At 39.9% G+C, this 19,968-nt stretch overlaps 4 protein-coding genes across 10 annotated transcripts in view; 2 read left to right on the top strand and 2 right to left on the bottom strand.

The window, feature by feature from the left end:
* The window catches only part of LOC118278992 (transmembrane emp24 domain-containing protein 5), a 134,438-nt gene that overhangs the window by 15,657 nt on the left and 98,813 nt on the right, over positions 1-19,968 (top strand). The gene's annotated exons all lie outside the window — the stretch shown is intronic.
* On the bottom strand, positions 898-10,033 carry LOC118279050 (zinc finger protein 37 homolog). Its single transcript, XM_050703682.1, has 8 exons — positions 9,640-10,033; positions 8,902-9,025; positions 8,252-8,328; positions 7,360-7,554; positions 5,822-5,962; positions 5,202-5,327; positions 2,329-2,451; positions 898-1,113 (listed from the first exon to the last, which is right to left on the bottom strand). Exons 1-8 carry the CDS (start codon positions 9,862-9,864, stop codon positions 910-912), a joined length of 1,215 nt encoding a protein of 404 aa, XP_050559639.1. The 5' UTR covers positions 9,865-10,033; the 3' UTR covers positions 898-909.
* LOC118278661 (zinc finger protein 62) lies at positions 10,563-15,340 on the top strand. Of its 7 annotated transcripts, none has more exons than XM_050703518.1 (5): positions 10,563-10,813; positions 10,958-11,494; positions 12,231-12,356; positions 13,173-14,087; positions 14,996-15,340. In XM_050703518.1, exons 1-5 carry the CDS (start codon positions 10,694-10,696, stop codon positions 15,194-15,196), a joined length of 1,899 nt encoding a protein of 632 aa, XP_050559475.1. In that variant the 5' UTR covers positions 10,563-10,693; the 3' UTR covers positions 15,197-15,340. The 7 variants fall into 7 exon arrangements, with proteins under 7 accessions (XP_050559475.1, XP_050559474.1, XP_050559473.1 ...); XM_050703517.1 differs by having other exon boundaries at positions 13,173-14,186; XM_050703516.1 differs by having other exon boundaries at positions 13,173-14,285.
* On the bottom strand, positions 16,655-19,940 carry LOC118278751 (uncharacterized). The gene is made up of 5 exons (XM_050703797.1): positions 19,771-19,940; positions 19,600-19,688; positions 18,761-18,885; positions 17,848-17,924; positions 16,655-17,273 (listed from the first exon to the last, which is right to left on the bottom strand). Exons 1-5 carry the CDS (start codon positions 19,844-19,846, stop codon positions 17,113-17,115), a joined length of 528 nt encoding a protein of 175 aa, XP_050559754.1. The 5' UTR covers positions 19,847-19,940; the 3' UTR covers positions 16,655-17,112.

Here is a 19,968-nt window from a genome sequence, read left to right as displayed (position 1 = left end):
AGGTACCGTTCGACCTGTTCCTCGATAGCTGCTGTGTGTTGCACGTTGCGGGCTGGGTTCGGCTGGAACGAAGCCTCCAGGGAGTCGGCGAAGAGCTCCGCGCGGTCCTCGGCACGGTAACGGGGGGTTCCGTCGCCGGCCAGTAGGGGCCTAATCGGAGCCGGCTTCCCTGCGAGGCTGCGGCACAATCGGTGAATGCCCGACCAATCATCTGTCGCTCGCTCGATGGCGCGTTGCCACGACTCGCCCGCGTGGTTTGCCACAGCGGACGAGATCTTCGCAGCCAGAGCGTTGAGCGAACTCTTCATGGTCGGGCAGCGGGTTCTTTGCCACGACCTGCGAAGTCTCCTCTTCCTCTCGATCATGGCGAGTATGGAGGCCGGGAGTGGTGTCGGCCTCCTAGGCGTCGCGGTGCTCGCCGTCTGGGCCTCGTCGAGTGCGGCCTGTGTGGCCGCGGCGAAGTCGTCGGCGAGGCGGTCCACGTCCGCGGGCGTGTCGACGCGGTAGGACGGCGAGTTCCGCGCCATGTGCGCGGCGAATGAGCGCCAGTCCCGCCGTGGGCGAGGAGGAAGAAGTCGCAGGTGCTGCGGGATGTCCTCGAGAGTCAGACACACCGGTTGGTGGTCTGACAGGAGATGGTCGTCCAGGACGTCACAGTTGACCGTCGCGGTGATGCCGCGCATGACGGCCAGGTCTATGACGTCGGGTAGCTGCAGCCGGTTGCCTGGGTAGTGGGTGGGGCCCAACTGTTGTTCGTTGGGATTTTCTATCCATGTTTATTCGCATGTAAACTTCATATGTGCGATGCAGGATATTTATGACGTCATCCATTGATTTGCTCGTCGATAGTCTATGTGCGACTTCTGTCATCTGTCACTTGTCATGTGTCGCCATAAACTTAATATTAGCCTATAGCTGTACTCTAGCTATGGGTCCAATTTGGTCGTCCGCAGCGCCATGCACTCTTCGCATATGCGCACGTACTTTATTAGGTTTCTCGAACCTATGCTCGCATATGCTGCATAGGTAGCCGTACCGCTTGCCGGTATGCATGTTATATTTGTGTATCTGAAGGAATTTGCGCGACTTCAGCCGTTTTGGGCACATGTCACACTGTTTGGGAGGAAAAGACATCGTTTTAGTTTTATTGTAACTTTCGTGAGACATACTAAATTAATTATTATGTTATCGGCTTACTCACGTAACTGTTTGACGGGGAACACACGACGCGGCGATTGTCGCGGAATGCTGCTCATGAATATGAGTCACTAGCACGGCTTGGAACTAGTCGAGTTTCTCGTCAAACAGTTACGTGAGTAAGCCGATAACATAGTAATTAATCGTTTTAGTTAGTTGTGGGGTCATATATGTTTTAGGGGTCAGGTAAAATAGGGCTGGATTTTAGCTATATTAAATTTTGTTGTAAGAAAATTGTGGTTAAGTTTTAAAGTGTTTTCCTGTATCGTGGTTGCGTTTAAAAACATACATACATATCACATCTAGACCCGAACAATTTGTAGATAACACAAAAAAATCTGTTCCGTGCGGGAATCGAAACCGCGACACATTGCTAAAGAAATCTCAAATCATACATATTGTCACGCCTGTCTCCTATTGTGGTAGACAGAGACAATAGAACGCCAATCGCCTCGATACTCATATACCTCTCTTGTTACACATCACATCAACAGCCTATAAGTGTTCACTGCTGACCAAAGGCCTCTTCTCACACGGAGAAGGATTGAGCATTAATCACCACGCTTGCTCAATGCGGGTTGGCGATTTCAAACTTATAATTAGAAATTATAAGCACAGGTTTCCTCACGATGTTTTCCTTCACCGTTTGTCAGTGGTGTCTAAATAATCTTAGAAAGTACATATAACTTGGAAAAAGTCACATTGGTACTTGTTGTTGGTAGGTTTCGAACTCCACACTCTGCACTATCATGCATAAGAAGCATAAACCTCCACGCCACCAATAAACACCTCTCGTTAAATCTACATTTATCAATCTCTACATGCATTGACTGCACGGTTGGTGCGGTGGCTGGGCAACTGGCTGCCGCGCAGCGGGTAGCGGGTTCGATTCCCGCACGGAGCAACTCTTTGTGTGATCCACAAATTGTTGTTTCGGGTCTGGGTGTCATGTGTATGTGAACTTGTATGTTTGTAAACGCACACACGACACAGGAGACAATCCTAGTGTGGGGCAACGTTTTTTCTAAAGACAAAGAGAAAGCATGCTCGTCGATAAAGTTAAAAAAAACGCAATAACATTTTACCCGACTCATAACAAATCTCATATAAAATAGACATAAATTTTCTCACCTGGAAGTTATTCTCGGGGAGGTGTATAGCAATGTGTTGTACCAGGTTCGACCTCCGGTGGAAGGTAGCGCCGCAGTGGTCGCAGATGTAGGGGCGCTCGCCCGTGTGGCGGCGCTCGTGGATCTTGGCAGAAGAAGAAGGAATTTGGTAAAGTAGTATAATTTACTGACTGCCTCGTTGGCCGACTGGTTGCAAGTGCGACGGGCAAGGGGTCTCGGGTTCGATTCCCGGGTTGAGCGAAGTATTAGCGGGGTTTTTTCGGTTTTTCGAAAATTTCTCAGTGGTAGCACGGAGCACAGTGTTTTAGAAACCCTTGGGGAGGACATTTTCAGCTTATAGCGTATATCGATGTAGTTAGGCCTAATAACACAAATTGCAAAAGAAACCCCATGTCAATTATTTTTAGTTTTCGAGAAAAAAATACTAAAGTTGCTAATTCGGAGTGTGGTTTAAATAGGATTTTTTAAAATTATTCTTTTATCTTTAAAATAAAGAGCAAAATTTGATATCCGGTTTTTATCACATATATTTATGTGTTATTCAAGCTTTACAACACGAATGAATTGTAACTAGGTACAAAGATATTTGCAAAAAATCCAATTTTAGTTTCTATTTTTTATTTTTTTATTGACATAGTTTCCGCACGAAATCTTCATGGTAAATGATAGTTAGCCTTTTGTACTATGTACTTAAATTTAATCAGCCACATAATCCGTGGTATTACAAAATTATGTACAATTGAAAAAAATCTAAGCGCCTTGATTATTACAAATAGCAAAGTCAACAATCAGCACTTTGCTTTTTAAATGATACAATAATTTTATCTAGAGAAGTCGACATTTTAGAAGATGATGCTTAAAATAAATTCTTAGTTAATCTACCATATAGATATGTTTAATATATACATGTTTTAATGTGTATTTCTTTCAATTACGTAGGTCCTAGTAATAGTCACCACACGATTTTTAATTGCAAACTATCATGACATGACTTTTGCTATATGGTAGATTAACTAAGAATTTATTTTAAGCATCATCTTCTAAAATGTCGACTTCTCTAGATAAAATTATTGTATCATTTAAAAAGCAAAGTGCTGATTGTTGACTTTGCTATTTGTAATAATAAAGGCGCTTAGATTTTTTTCAATTGTACATAATTTTGTAATACCACGGATTATGTGGCTGATTAAATTTAAGTACATAGTACAAAAGGCTAACTATCATTTACCATGAAGATTTCGTGCGGAAACTATGTCAATAAAAAAATAAAAAATAGAAACTAAAATTGGATTTTTTGCAAATATCTTTGTACCTAGTTACAATTCATTCGTGTTGTAAAGCTTGAATAACACATAAATATATGTGATAAAATCCGGATATCAAATTTTGCTCTTTATTTTAAAGATAAAAGAAAATTTTTAAAAAATCCTATTTAAACCACACTCCGAATTAGCAACTTTAGTATTTTTTTTCTCGAAAACTAAAAATAATTGACATGGGGTTTCTTTTGCAATTTGTGTTATTAGGACTAACTACATCGATATACGCTATTAGCTAAAAATGTCCTCCCCCAAGGGTTTCTAAAACACTGTGCGGAGTCTGGAAATGTGCCCGGTATATGGCAATAGGCTCACATGGGACTTACAACATAAATTGTGAAATGTGGGTGTACATTGGCATTACGTGCCATAATGTGCACCTCTGCCTACTCCTTCGGGGATTAAAGGCGTGACGTTATATAATAATAATAATATAAGGATGGGACCGTTGACATATTATGTCGGGCATGTCATAGTCCTGGTGAATCCATAAGACATATAATTTCTGGTTGTGGTCGTTTGGCTAATGGTGAATATTTGCATAGACATAATCAGGTGGCCAAGATTATCCACCAGCAACTTGCTTTGCACTACCAACTTGTTGAGTTTGAGGTTCCATACTACAAGTATGCGCCCGATCCAGTTCTCGAAAACGGCCATATCACGTTGTACTGGGATCGATCTATCATCACTGACAGGACTATTGTAGCCAATAAGCCTGATATAGTGGTGATAGACCGACAAGCGCGCCGCACGATGATAATCGATATCACCATCCCCCATGACGAGAACCTCGTGAAAGCTGAGAAAGATAAACAAATAAAATATCTTGACTTGGCTCACGAGGTTGTCGACATGTGGAGTGTGGATTCGGCTATCATTGTGCCGATAGTCGTGTCGGCCAATGGATTAATACCCAACAGCCTCGACAACCACCTTAGGAGGCTGGGGTTGGGCGGATGGATCAAGGGCCTGATACAGAAGGCAGTACTCCTCGAAACGGCACGTATTGTGAGGAGGTTTCTGTCTTTGGAGCCCTAACCACCGGTAGCTTGGACCATGCTCCCGCTACTGGTCGGCTCCTATTTTTATATTTTTAAATGTTATTTTGTTTTTTTATTTTTATAAGTAATGTTTAAAAATATAATTTTAGAGTGTTATAAATAAATATATACATAATATAATATATACATATATAGTAAAATTTCCTCTGAGTTTGTTTCGGCATTTCTTCTCAGAGTAGTCCGAAAGGAAATGCCGGCCTCATCTAGTTATTTAAGAGATTGACGTGTAAAAGAGTTACATTGTAACCTATTTGTAAAAATAAATATCATTTATCATTTAATTTTAAGTGTGGGAGAGCCATGCTTCGGTCCTGATCCGGAGCTGCGGACTACCTAGCGGGTTTACCGGGGCTCCAGATCAAAGGGCAGAAGGAGGAACGGGGTGGTGTTTAGTCAGTAAGAGTCTGACACTCCCTCTCGCTTCGCCCAAGGCGGGAGAAGTCATTGGATGATCTTCCCCCTCAAAAAAAAATAAAATGGGGACTACTTACAATAAGGGCCTCCTTAGTAGCGGAGCTGTACTCGCAGTAGGCACACTTGTGTATCTTGTAGAGTCCGTGGCGGGCTCGCTTGTGTTCCTGCAGCTGATTGTTGTTGCGGCATCTCTTTCCACATACCTGGGGGGTAGGGGGGTAGAGTGAGATGGGTATAGGGCGTTAGGACCGTCTTTTAATTGTGAGCTAAGAGTCAGAAATGAGCTCCTTTACTTGAGGTGTTATTAGTTTTAGTTTATCGTTAAGAACCACGTTGTGGTTCAAAATAAATCGAGCTTCGAAGCATTTAGTACGTGTAAGTCGTTAAAACTTTAGGTAATAAAGTAGTTAAATTAAATAAGTAGTGTTATTTTATGAAATTCTAGGGTTTATGTTATGTTAAAACGTTATGTAATATCTATGTACCTAAACATAAAGGTATAAGGTAAGTTCGTGTTATGTTATAAGGTAAATAATATATAATTTTAAGTACCTTAAGGTTTGTAATAATGTACTATTTTGATATTGTTAGTATATAACTGCAATTGTTATAATATTGCCCTGTAATGATAATTTAAAGTGATTTAAATTGAATAAATAAATGCAATAAATGAATTGTTTGAGTTGGAGTTTAGTACCTCGCACACACAGAAGTTGGTATGGAAGCGTATATGCGCCTTGTACGTGGCCTTCATGCGAAACTCCTTGTTGCACGTCGCGCACTTATACGACGCGCAGTTGGGGAGGCGTTTCTGTTTCGGCGGGGATGGGGGGTCTTGCTGTAAATGAAACAATAGGGTAGATGTTTTTATTTCAATGCCCGTCTTGTAGATTATTTTAAAACATTACACACGTATTTTTTAGGGTTCCGTAGCCAAATGGCAAAAAACGGAACCCTTATAGATTCGTCATGTCTGTCTGTCCGTCCGTCCGTCTGTCCGTCCGTCCGTCCGTCCGTCCGTCCGTCCGTCCGTCCGTCCGTCCGTCCGTCCGTCCGTCCGTCCGTCCGTCCGTCCGTCCGTCCGTCCGTCCGTCCGTCCGTCCGTCCGTATGTCACAGCCATTTATTTCCGAAACTGTTGGGCCTATATAGTTGAAACTTTGTAGGATGATGTATTTCAATAACCGCTATTCGAATTTTGAATAAAAATTAATAAATTTAAAAATTAAAGGGGGGCACTCCATACATGGAACTGATTCAAAAAAAATTTTTTTTCAGCTGACATAGCCGTGATGGGTGTCTATGGATAGGTCTTTAAAAAAGACATTAAGGTTCCTAAAACCATTTTTCGTCAAAATCAACCGTTTGAAAGTTAGACGCTTCCAAAGTGGAAAAATGAGTGTCCTCCCTCTAACTTTTAAAATAAGAGTGTGAGAAAACTAAAAAAAATATATGCTGTAGATTTCAATAGAAACTAACAACGAAAATTGGTTTGAACCAGATATCATTATTAGTTTTTAAGAAATAAAACATTTTAAAAACCGCAAATATAACTTTGTCGTTCATACAAACACTATGTAAAACCAAGTTATTTTATAACTTTTATATTATGTCATCTACTTGCTGTTACGGAACCCTTCATGAGCGAGTCCGACTCGCACTTGGCCGGTTTTTATTTTCTCATGGAAACAAATACTTTCCAAGATAGTTATATCGATTTGAAATATCGCGTACCGTCACTTCTATGTACGCTTTTTTACGTAGAAACGACGTATTTGCTCCTACTCCTAAACTTTGTCATGTGTATGTGCGTTTGTAAACGCAAGACCAAGACACCAAAACCCGAACAATTTGTGGATCACACAAAGAGTTGTTTCGTACGGGAATCGAACCCGGTACACGTTGCACGGCAACCGGTTGCCCAGCCACCGCACCAACCGTGCAGTAAATTTGCGCGAGAGGGGCTTATCACAGTATAAAACAATGTCGCTTTCTCTGTCCCAATGTCCCTCTGCTTGTTTAAATCTTTAAAACTACGCAACGGATTTTGAACCAGTTTTTTTTAACAGATAGAAAGATTCAAGAGGAAGGTTTATATGTATAATAGGTACATGCATAATATATCACCATTGCACCCATGCGGAGCTGGGGAGGGTCGGTAGTTAGTACAATGAAGAAGGACATTCTACTTCCCACACAGTCAACATAGAATTTCAAATAATAAAACAAGACTCACCAACTCCTCAACAGCATCAGCAACATCATTAGTCTCCGGCTTCACAACAGCGGAGTAATCCTCATCATCATCATCACCATCATTTTGGAACCCCTCACCACATATCTCGTAGCTGTAGTCGTTGAGTTCCACCTTCTCTACCTTGGTCGCCTTTATCGGGTTGGGGGGGATCTTGCGTCTCGGTACTGTCACCATCTTCGGTAAACGATAGATATGCTTTATTATAACTTTCATATTCATATTCACAATGTATGTACATAGATGTTCTTAAAAGTAAAAGTAAAAGTGACAATTATGGACCCAGTTTGGGCACAGCAATTTTAAAGATATAAAAATAATAAAAGATATAAAAATTCCGGATCCCGTGTCGGGCAAAACTTTCGCAAGACATACTAAATCAATTATTATGTTATCGGCTTTCTCACGTAACTGTTTGACGAGGTATTCGACTAGTTTCAAGCCATGCTAGCGCGACAATCGCCGCGTCGTGTGTCGCGGAATGCTGCTCTTGAATATGAGCCTCTAGCATGGCTTGAAACTAGTCGAGTTCCTCGTCAAACAGTTACGTGAGTAAGCCGATAATATATAATAATTAATACAGATAAGCTTTTTACTATGGGTATTTTATGTTAGATTTTTACACTTTTTCATGGGATAACTTTTTTGAGGGGGAACATCGTCCTATGACTTCTCCCGCCTTGAGCGAGACGAGAAGGAGTGCCAAACTTTTACTGTATAAACACCTTTCCGTTCCTACTCCTGCTTTTCGAGCCGGAGCCACGGTAACACGCTAGGTAGTCCGCAACCATGATGGGATAGGTCGAAAACGAGTAAATAGATGATTTTCCCCCGTCAAAAAAGCCTATTATGTATAAAAATAATAAATAGTTACCTTAGGTCTAGCCATGCTCCTTCGAAGTTGAAGATTAACTGATTTCCTTATATTCTCCGTACAGGTGCGGTCGCAAGCTGAAATATTTAATAGGGTCTTTAGTCACAATAGTCATGTAAGTCATTAAAACAAAATAATAAGCTTTTTAATCCTAGGAAGAGGTGGGTGGAGGTGCTTAATATCAAATATCTGATTGTCATAAGCGCGATTGCCGAATGAGGGGTCTCGGGTTCGATGACTGCCTATAAAATTTTGTACGCTTTCCGAAGCAAAACATAGCAGGATCTATTCATGTATAGCAGCATACCCAACAACCTATAATCTACCATATGTTTTACAAGTAAATACTAAATAAATATAAAAATGTACGTAGCAAAATTTTCAAAGTGTGTAGCAAGGAATTTGGGATTTTGGAACACTAGTCAAATTCAATATCTTTTTATACATTTTTTTTTTACCTTGTATCGGCGGCCAAGGGATCTCGAGTTCGGATCGGACCTACGTCGGGCAATTTTGATTTTTTTTTGTAATAGTAAAAAATAATAGAAATGAGAGCGCGTTTGGTGCTCGTCAATTAGAGCGCCGGAATGTTCTATTTTGTTGAATGTAAAGCAAACTCGTACTAAGAGTACGACATGTTGAATAGTTACCTGACAACAAACTCCGTAGTTCCTTCTCAGCCTTCCGACTGGTTCTTCGGAACTGCATCGCTACAGTCATGGTCTCCACACATCGCGTGCAAATCTGCTGTGACAGTCCGTCGTCCATTCTTATCTGAAAATAGAGAAATTTTGCTAATATATTATTAATGATAAAGTTTGTATGTATGTGTTTATGTTTGTTACTCAATGAATGAAATTTGAACAGGGGTATTTTTTTTTAAGGGGGAATAATCATCCAATGACTTCTCCCGCCTTGGGCGAGGCGAGAGGGAGTGTCAGACTCTTACTGACTAAAAACCACCCCATTCCTACTCCTGCTTTTTGAGCCAGAGCTTCGGTAAACCCGCTACGCAGTCCACAGCTCTGGGTAAGGGAACGGGGTAGATTATGGTCTGGAATAACACTACTTTTTATCCCACGGAATCGTGGGCGAAACCGCTGACAGAAGCTTGTCTTTAATAAGGCTGTATAGTTGATGTAATGGCTAAGAAACATATTTACGAGTTTGTTTCTCGCATAATTTTTAAGGTTTTTTGCAAGAGCCATAAATTGCGGCTTTTGAAGAAAGTTTAAGTTATGAAAGGCTTCCTCTTCACTGTCACAGAACAGCTGTCCGTTTCTGTCCAGTATGTATATAGTCTTGGTCGGGTATCTCACACCCAAGGGAATGGTGGATACTACATTCTACTCTATCATGCCCACACGGCTATAATATAGTGTTCTTACCTTCAATCCAGTCACAAGTTTCAATTCGCGCGATCTTTTCATTTCGCTCTCTTTGTCGAGAAATATCGCCATTAAATCGTCTGTATTTCTATTTAGGCAAGTCCTGCAGCAAGGTGCTTCTGTATCTCTTGAAGCTGGTGTTCTTTGTTCTACTTTTATCGCCTGTACTCGCCTCGCAGCCTTGCGTTTAGCCGTCATATTATTTAAAAGTAATAGCGCTAACATTTTCACTAAATTACTAAGTTATTCCTAATGATATAGCAAGATTATGACTTGGATAATTAAGTAGGTGTGCTACTAAAGTGATTAGAATAGAATTTCTACGTGTTTGTACACTTTTAATTCAATAAATCGGTGTTTTTTTGTAAATATTGATCAATTTATAAACATAAACAAGTCCAGTAGGTAGTATAGGTTGACATTGACAGATTAATGTTGCCTATCACAAAAGGAATTACATATTTTGGTATTTATTTGAAAGATTTCTTAAATTAAATGTCAATATTTGTAAGGATACGCTTGTCAAGTTAGGCGTTAGAAGTTTAAGCATAAGCTTAGTTAGCTAAGTTTTAGTAATACGTGATGAAATAATTGAGAGTTTAACAATATTCTTTCAGTTGCGAAAGAATATTTTGCGCGAGTTTTAAGTGCGACTAGTAGAATTTTGTAATATTAAAATGGCAATAGCAAAGGGAACAGATGATAAAACTTTACGTTTAGTTTTACAAATCGCAATGTCTAGTCTGAAAAATTAAATTATTCTTATAGGTCTTATATATTAGTAAGAATATATTTCTTATTCTCTGCCGTTTATAATTTACAAAACGAAGCTGATTATATTTCTTACAAGAATAAACCAGCATTTTAAAAACAATATATTAAATAAATTAAAAAATCCATCTACTTGAAACAAAACGCAAACGTCACTTCCGTAGCGTCAAGAAGTTCTTGTTTTGTTCGTATTTTTTTGTCTAAAATGATTCTAATGAGAATTATTACTTAAAATTCTAATTAATTTAGTAACTAACAAGTATATCCTACAATATTTATTGCTATGGACACTTGGAACTGCTGTAGAACATGTCTGAGCGTGGAATCTTTGCACCCTATATTTCAATACGAAAATCATCACGAAAAATATTCCGAAGTTATTTTCTCAGCTACTGGACTTAAGGTAAAGTTAAACAACACTTTATATTTAATATTATGACTTCCCCAATAACTAAATTCCCGCAGAAAACTTGATATCATTAAACCACTTGACTAATCTATATCCAACTTTAAAAAACTATTTAAAAGTCTTTTTAAACTTTTCCAGGTTGAATATAACGATACACTACCTCAACAGATGTGCACAACATGCATAAACTTTATAAACACATCATACAAATTCAGAAAAAAATGTGAAGAAGCCTACCAATCGTTACTATCCAGACTTAACGACAATCCTATCTGCAGCGTCAAGTTAGAAACAGACATATTCCCACCAGACAACGATAGCAAAATATCAATAGACATTACTCACTTAGTTAACGATTTCAACAATCACGATAACGGAATTAACGATTTCACATTATACGATGACATTGAGAAACAGGAAGAAGATTTAATATACGATTCTAAAGATCAAGAACTTAACGATAAGGATATAGAAAATAATTGTAAACGGAAAACGAGAAGTAAAAAGAGTGATAAGCCCGTTAAACGGACTTTGAGACGGAAGAAGGAAGATGGAGACAAGAAAACGGGAGTTAAAGAAGAGATAGAGTGTGAATATTGTCATAAGATATTAACATCTAAATTATCTTTACGTAATCATTATAAGATTCATACAGGATTTGATGTGGTTTGCGAAGTAAGTAGACAGTGACATTTTCAGGTTTGGTTCATATCTGACGTAAAATACAGCCAAGTGTATCATCGGTTGTACATTTGTCTGTTCTGGCGTTACGCGACCGATGATACGCGAAGCATGTTCCATCAGATATCCACCAACCCTAAGTTATAGTCATATTTGTCCATCATCTGATGATTAGGAGTATCATCATAGTAATAGTAATTAAGCATGATGTCATTTATTTTTATTCTTCACCTTAATGCAATTTAGACTGTTACAAAAAACCGACATGAAATACTGCTAAATTAACTAAAAATCATGTTTTATTCATGTACATTAATGAAGAAAGCTTTACTGGTTTCTAGTCAGAGGGACACTTTATCATGAGCAGCGTGCGCTCACGACGCGCAGCCTCGCTGAGTTGGCTCGAAACTAGTAAAGCTATTCTCCACTAATGTACATACATGTTTAAAAAAACTATTGTGAGAAAACCTGGGCTTATAATTTCTAATTAGTTTGAAATCGCCAACCTGCGTTGAGCAAGTGTAGTGAATAATGCTCAAATCTTCTCCATGTGAGAATAGAGCTTTGGACAGTAGTGGCCATGTATATAGGCTGTTGATGTGATGTGTCATATATTTTCTTCATATTATTTATAGCCATGGTATTCCCACTGCAGGGCAAAGGCCTCCCTACTCTCCTTCCACCTGTTTCTTCATATACCTAATCTATATTTGTTAATTTGTGTCCACAGCACTGCGGCAAGAAGTTTATAACCCGCCGCCTCCTTCTGATGCACTGTAGAGCCAAGCATGGGTACGAGAAGACAGACAAATGCTCCTTCTGTGATTATAGAGCTTCTAATGCTGAACAGGTTAAGGTGAGGACTAGTTTTAAGCTTATTTATTTAGGTTTTTTATGGTATAAGCTGGTAAACGAGCGGACAGATCACCTGATGGTAAGCAATCGCCTCCACACATAGACACCCGAAACACCACAGGTGTTAGAAGTGCGATAACGCCGCGAAGTGCGTTGGAGGTTAGGAATTTAAAGATTGTTGACAATTCGGGGATAGGGAAGATTGGGGAGGGGGTAATTGGGGCCTCCGGAAACCTCACTCACTCACGTTGTTTTACGTCGGTTTTCTGTGAGGCCTTGGTATTACTCCGCTCAGCAGTGTCGAAGCATGGCTCTCGCTTAGCTGTTTGACTGCTAATGAATATGAGCCTCTAGCATGTCTTGAAACTAGTCGAGTTCCTCGTCAAACCATCAAACGTCATTAAACCGATAACATAATAATTAATCAAGTTTTTTTACGGTATAAGCCGGTAAACCAGCAGACGGATCACCTGATGGTAAGCAATCGCTGCCGCCCATAGCCACTTGAAATACCCGACACGTTACAAATGCGTTACCGGCCTTTTCCAAGTAGAAAATAGCCCCAAAAAAGTACTACCTCTCCTATGCATCAAACCTGACACACGCACCCAGATGATTTTCGCCCCTTAAATAAAAAAGAAAATCATATGTAAGTGTAGATAATATTGGAAACTTATCATAAGATTGACCTGTTTTTTCTACCTAATGACATGTAAAATACGAAGATCATGATTGATGGAGGTAGCTAGCTCGATTGCCTTCTAGATATTTGTAATGCGACCGTTTTTATATGAAATTAATCAACTCATAACTCCAGATCCACGAGCGTCTCCACACGGGCGAGAAGCCGTTTGTCTGCGCGGAGTGCGGCGCCGGCTTCCACCGCAAGAGCAGCTACCTGCAGCACGTCGCCATACATCTACCTGACAAGAACGTACAGGTTCGTAGCACATTAACTCTTACCCGGGTATACTACACCCACCGCAAGAGCAGCTACCTGCAGCACGTCGCCATACATCTACCTGACAAGAACGTACAGGTTCGTAGCACATTAACTCTTACCCGGGTATACTACACCCACCGCAAGAGCAGCTACCTGCAGCACGTCGCCATACATCTACCTGACAAGAACGTACAGGTTCGTAGCACATTAACTCTTACCCGGGTATACTACACCCACCGCAAGAGCAGCTACCTGCAGCACGTCGCCATACATCTACCTGACAAGAACGTACAGGTTCGTAGCACATTAACTCTTACCCGGGTATACTACACCCACCGCAAGAGCAGCTACCTGCAGCACGTCGCCATACATCTACCTGACAAGAACGTACAGGTTCGTAGCACATTAACTCTTACCCGGGTATACTACACCCACCGCAAGAGCAGCTACCTGCAGCACGTCGCCATACATCTACCTGACAAGAACGTACAGGTTCGTAGCACATTAACTCTTACCCGGGTATACTACACCCACCGCAAGAGCAGCTACCTGCAGCACGTCGCCATACATCTACCTGACAAGAACGTACAGGTTCGTAGCACATTAACTCTTACCCGGGTATACTACACCCACCGCAAGAGCAGCTACCTGCAGCACGTCGCCATACATCTACCTGACAAGAACGTACAGGTTCGTAGCACATTAACTCTTACCCGGGTATACTACACCCACCGCAAGAGCAGCTACCTGCAGCACGTCGCCATACATCTACCTGACAAGAACGTACAGGTTCGTAGCACATTAACTCTTACCCGGGTATACTACACCCACCGCAAGAGCAGCTACCTGCAGCACGTCGCCATACATCTACCTGACAAGAACGTACAGGTTCGTAGCACATTAACTCTTACCCGGGTATACTACACCCACCGCAAGAGCAGCTACCTGCAGCACGTCGCCATACATCTACCTGACAAGAACGTACAGGTTCGTAGCACATTAACTCTTACCCGGGTATACTACACCCACCGCAAGAGCAGCTACCTGCAGCACGTCGCCATACACCTGCCGGATAAGAACGTACAGGTTTGTATCATAGCGTCATCGACCACAGTGGGTGATGAAGCTGCACTTTTACTCTTACTGCCGCACTTAGAGACAATTAATGATTACTTAAACTATTCCTTAGTAAAAATTTTGTATAGAAAACAATTGCTAAGTACTGGGTTACGAAACCATTAAATGACGGGTACGGCAGATAATCGTATATCACACCCAAGGGAAGAGAAACGTAAGTGACACAAATTTCAGTTTTGTGTTGCCAATTGAGAATGATGGTAGAGTATGCGTATCTCGTTGGTCGTGTACCTATATTCGGGTTCGATTCCTGGGTTGGGTGAAGCGTCGTCAGCCTTTCATCCCCGAAGGGGTAGGCAGAGTGCACATTACGGCACGTAATGCCGCTGTACTTATACTGGACACAATTACAGACTCCAGCTAAGAATCAAGGCTCAAAAAGCAGGAGTAGGAACAGTGTGGTTCCTCGTCCATTAGAAAGAAAGAAAGAATTTTAAAAATCAGTCCAGTACTTTTTGGTCCAATTCGTTAGAAACATACTTACATAAACATATCAATCTCTCTCACTTTATAATATTAATATAGATGACATTTTAAATTCTATGTCCTCTCTTCCACAGTGCGACCAATGCCCTGCCCGTTTCAAATCGGTCACCCTTATGAGGATACACAAGAATAGACACAAGGCGCCTCAGTATTCGTTCAAATGCAGGATTTGTCAGAACACGTTCGTGAGACGACGGAACGCCGTCAGACACCTGCTGAGGATCCATGCTGTACAGGCTGGACCCCAGCATATTGACAGGTTGAAGATCGCTTGATAAATCATGATATGTAGCATCGTAATTATCTTCTACGTATGAGAAGAGGCCTTTTATCGAGGAGATAAATTAATTATTATGTTATCGGCTTACTCACGTAACTGTTTGACGAGGAACTCGACTAGTTTCAAGCCATGAATGCTCATGAATATGAGCCTCTAGCATGGCTTGAAACTAGTCGAGTTCCTCGTCAAACAGTTACGTGAGTAAGCCCTTGTAACGCCTCTGATGTTTCAAGCGTCCATGAGCGGCGGCGATTGCTTACCATCAGGTGATCCGTCGGCTTATAAAAAAAACTAGTATTAAAAATTGTGATATTGATATTTGTACTATACTAGTAGTTAGCTTATTAGATAATCTAGAGGTAGGTTCAAAGTATTATTTTTAATATCTAAAGACTATGTATTGATAAGTCTAAACAATTAATTCTTTACTGCGAAAACATCTCATTTATTTGATCTGAATCATGAGTATTATTGAATTATTATTAAAATAATGTATTTTTTTTTTGTAATAACTATCGTGAGACATACTAAATTAACTAAAAATCACGGTTTACTCACGTAAATTAATGAAGAAAAGCTCTTACTAGTTTCGAGTCACAGAGGGACTCTTCATCATGAGGCTTAGCTTCAAGTATTATGTACTATAGGGAGGTCCCCACCTCCCTATAGCACTTTGTTTTGCTTGTATTGGTCAGTTTAGATGATGATTGCCTCATCAGTACGCGTATCTTTTTTACGCGAATGGCAGCCCTCAAATTGTCTATGCTTGAAAACGAAACGCATTTTCGGGGATTCTCGCCGAATATAAACGTATATGTTTAGGCACCCGCTTTACAATCGATTAGAGAAATCATTATATTTTTTTTAATTAAAAATGTTTACGTACGCTTGAATCCCCCCTCAAGGGGGAAGGGGGTAAGATAATTAATTTAGTATGTTTCACGAGAGGTACAATATAAATATAATGATTATGTAATCAGTATAAAGTTTTATAATTTACATATTTATTGGAGAGAAAAATAAAAGAATATTTTGTAATTAATATAATGTATTTTTATTTTAATTTAATGTAGTTTTTAATACAATATGAACTGTACAGTATTATTACACTTTGTGTTTTAATGTGATGGACACAAGGTTCATGTTTATTCTCAAACATTGTATAAAGTGCTGTGTCACTTATTACCAAATGGATACTAATACTGTATAAAGCGACGTCCTGTGTGGGCGATGTAGAAGCGAACGCGAAGCGGTGCGAATCCACCGCGATGCGGTGTGACGGCGGCTATGTATTACGTGCATGTGAATCATTTCTTGTTGTTTGTTTCCGACATTATAAACAAAAAAAAAATGTCTTTTAAAGAAAGTAAATAGGCATTAACATACATACAATTATATCATCATGAATGTAATTTAGTTGTTTTGTTATTGTGATAAAAATAAAACTAACGAGTATACAAAAAACGTTTCTTCGGGAAAGTTGTTTGTAATTATGAGTACAATCACGTGTTTAAATATCGTTCACTAATTACCAGTCACCCTATATAATCGCGCGACAACATCAAGCCAATAGATCGCGTTATATATATCACCGCATCCCACGTGCGGTTGGTGACGTAGGACACGTCAATACATTTTGACAGATTGCTGCTTTCGCGCCTCGCCGCACCGCATCGCCTTTGCGTCTAGATCGCTCAAGCAGGGGCCTTAGTCTGCTATTACAATTGTGTCACAATGGTCGATCATTGAACAGTGCGAGAGGGATGGAGCTATACAACCTACATAGCTCCGTCTCTCTTGCACTGCTCAGTGATCGACCATTCTGACACAATTGTAATAGCAGACTAAGGCCCCTGGACGTCGCGTTATACACTCCAATAATGAAAATAAGTCCTTAAACTAATTTGAATGTTATTTAACTTCATTACAAGGCCTGTTTTCCTTGTCTCCCTGGAACGGCCAGCCGGGGGCTGCGGTGGTCTGCAGTAGCGCCCACAGGGCTCCGCTGTCGGCCCCGCTCGACATGTCTAGTTCTATAGGCTGCAGTAGCTTGCGGGATTCACTCTTTATATCTGGTTTTTTGGTGGTTAAGGAATTTATTCTTACAAATATTGAACATCGTACTAGCATTTCCCAGCGGGTTCGCCTAAAGTCCAAAAGGATGAAGTGTCCTATGATTTATTCCAGACCATAATCTACCCCTGATCCAGATTTCAACCCGATCCTTTCAGCTAAATTGAATTTAATTGATTAAGTAAGAAACATACACACAAACATTCGCATTTATAATATTAGTAAGATGACTGTAAAATATCAACTTATTCATTTGTATAATAATGACAGGTGTGTCTGCAGAACAAAGGGTCTTTGGTTCGATTCCTAGGGCAGTAAGGCATAGTGATTTTGAAACAGACCAGCAACACATGTGTAGCACTCTGGTATTGCGGGAGTATATGAGCGGCAAGGACTAAGGGGGAGGCTTTTGTTCAGCAGGGGACGTCTTTTGGCCGATGATGATGAGCGGCAATTGCTTACCATCCAATCCGTCTGCACGTATGCCGCCATAAAAAATGTAATGTTCATCACTGCAAATATTATCAAAAACAGATCTATTGTGTCTGATTTAATAGTTTATAAAAAGGATACATCCTTTGGCCACATTAGGCGGAGCACTGAAGTCCCATCGGATGCCTGTCAGCTCCTTAGCTAGCTGATATGTCTCTCTGAAACAGGTAACAACAAGGATGAGTATAGGTCCAATAAAACATTTTTATAAATGATGCTGTAGTTATTGTCATTCTACATACGTAGAATATAATAGACGGAGGCCTTTGTTCAGCAGTGGACATCTCTCGGCTGATGATGATGATGACGCTTTAGTCACAAATATACAGTAGAAATCTTTATATATATAATTCTTCTGTAAGTGTGTATGTCACTGAACTTCTCTTAAACGACTGGACCGATTTTGATGAAATTTTTTGTGTGTGTTCAAGGGGATCTGAGAATAGTTTAGATTCACAATTTTGTCCGCTGGGTAAATGTATTTTTAATTAATCAGACGTGTAGACAGGACAACGTCTGTCGGGTCCGCTAGTAACATTATAAAATCCACATAAAATTCAAAGATTTTGAAATTAATTCAGTTAGACACTTATTAATTTAAACTGTAACTTTAATAAACTAAAACCAAATTAAACAAATACATAGAGGAGATGTTATAACTGGATTTCCCTTTAACATAATGCATGACACTTTACGGGGAGTGCGGGACATTACAAACCGCGCCCCTCTCTATGATCCATCTAGCACATTTTGATCCAGATCTGTTAGAGACTGCCACATGACTTCTGAATAAATAAATATGTAGTCTTGTACTCGGTATACTATACCCACAGGAAGAGTAACGGTGGTGACATATGTATTCTACTCTGGCCTCACCACAGACCATAGATAAATACATTACAGAATAATGTGGTAAGTTTTTTTTTAACATACATATATGAGGCCTTTGCCCTGCAGTGGATAACCATGGCTGAAAATATAAATAAATACTAACTTAGCATTATCCAATCTGTTCCTATCGCTGTCTGCGATACTGAGGTGTGACTCGAAGGTGGCACAGACGCGGTCCAGCTCGCTGCCACGCCGCACCAACTCTGCCAGGCGCTCCGTCAGCTCATTCTGAAGATTGAATGCGATATGTTTAGAAGAAACTCTGAAGGAGTTGATTGGACAATGGTTTTTGGGTGTTTAAAGATTGGTAAGGATTCGATTATTATTATTTTAAAAAATTTGTCAGTAGTAGCACAGTGAAATAGTGTCCAGTATATGGCATTATTATGGCAATAGGCTCACCCCCTATTACATGGGACTTATAACACAAATGGTGAAAAGCTGATGTATATTGTACGTGACATTGCAGATTGGATTAGGTTAGATTAAATTAGAGAGAACAGGAGTAAAGAAAATAATGAACTAGAATATAAATAAAAAGCAAACCCATATGTATTAGTATTAGTTAAACACGTAACAGTGAAAACTTATCTGTAACTTGTTATTATAGCTTGTTTAAGCAGCCTACAGCACTGTTATTAATGGATTTTTTATATCTGATGGGTCGACGTATGTCCACTATCTCGCCTGATGGTAAGTGATGATGTGGCCTACGATGGAGCACGTCTGCCCATAAGCAACCTATTCACTCGGGCTTTGAAGACACCCAGGTTATACCCATCAGGATACACAGACTCCGGCAAAAAATCCACTTCCTAGTTTATTTTGCACATTATTATTGGATTTTTTTGTTTGTTGTTATTTTTATTCTATTTATTAATTAAAATTCTAACTGGTAACGTATGTAGTGGGGACCTATTTGAATGTTTTATAATAACTTACGTGTAATTTCATTTCCTGTGCAAGTTTAGTTTCTAATTCAGTCTTCTTCTTACATGCTTTCATTTGTTGCTGCTCTTTTTCGATCTTTTCTGTAAATATTAGCCAAGAAATGCGATATAAAAATCAAAGATAGTCTTAGGGAGAACAAATACACTTTTCACTGTAAATTACCGTCTACACGTTTGCAGAAGTCGTCCAATTTCTCAACAATATCGAGGAACCAAGTTTCTTTCGATTCTGAAGCCATTATTGTTGGTATTTATTTAGATTTTGTATATTATTTCACTGAATACAACTGTTGCAACAACAAACGAAAACGACCCTTTTGAATTCAAAATTCATAAACAAATGCCACAGATAAAATAAATC

The sequence above is a fragment of the Spodoptera frugiperda genome, chromosome 24 (assembly GCF_023101765.2).
Source record: "Spodoptera frugiperda isolate SF20-4 chromosome 24, AGI-APGP_CSIRO_Sfru_2.0, whole genome shotgun sequence".
Classification (NCBI taxonomy): Eukaryota; Metazoa; Arthropoda; class Insecta; order Lepidoptera; family Noctuidae; genus Spodoptera; species Spodoptera frugiperda.
This window is presented reverse-complemented; position numbering and strand designations above follow the sequence as displayed.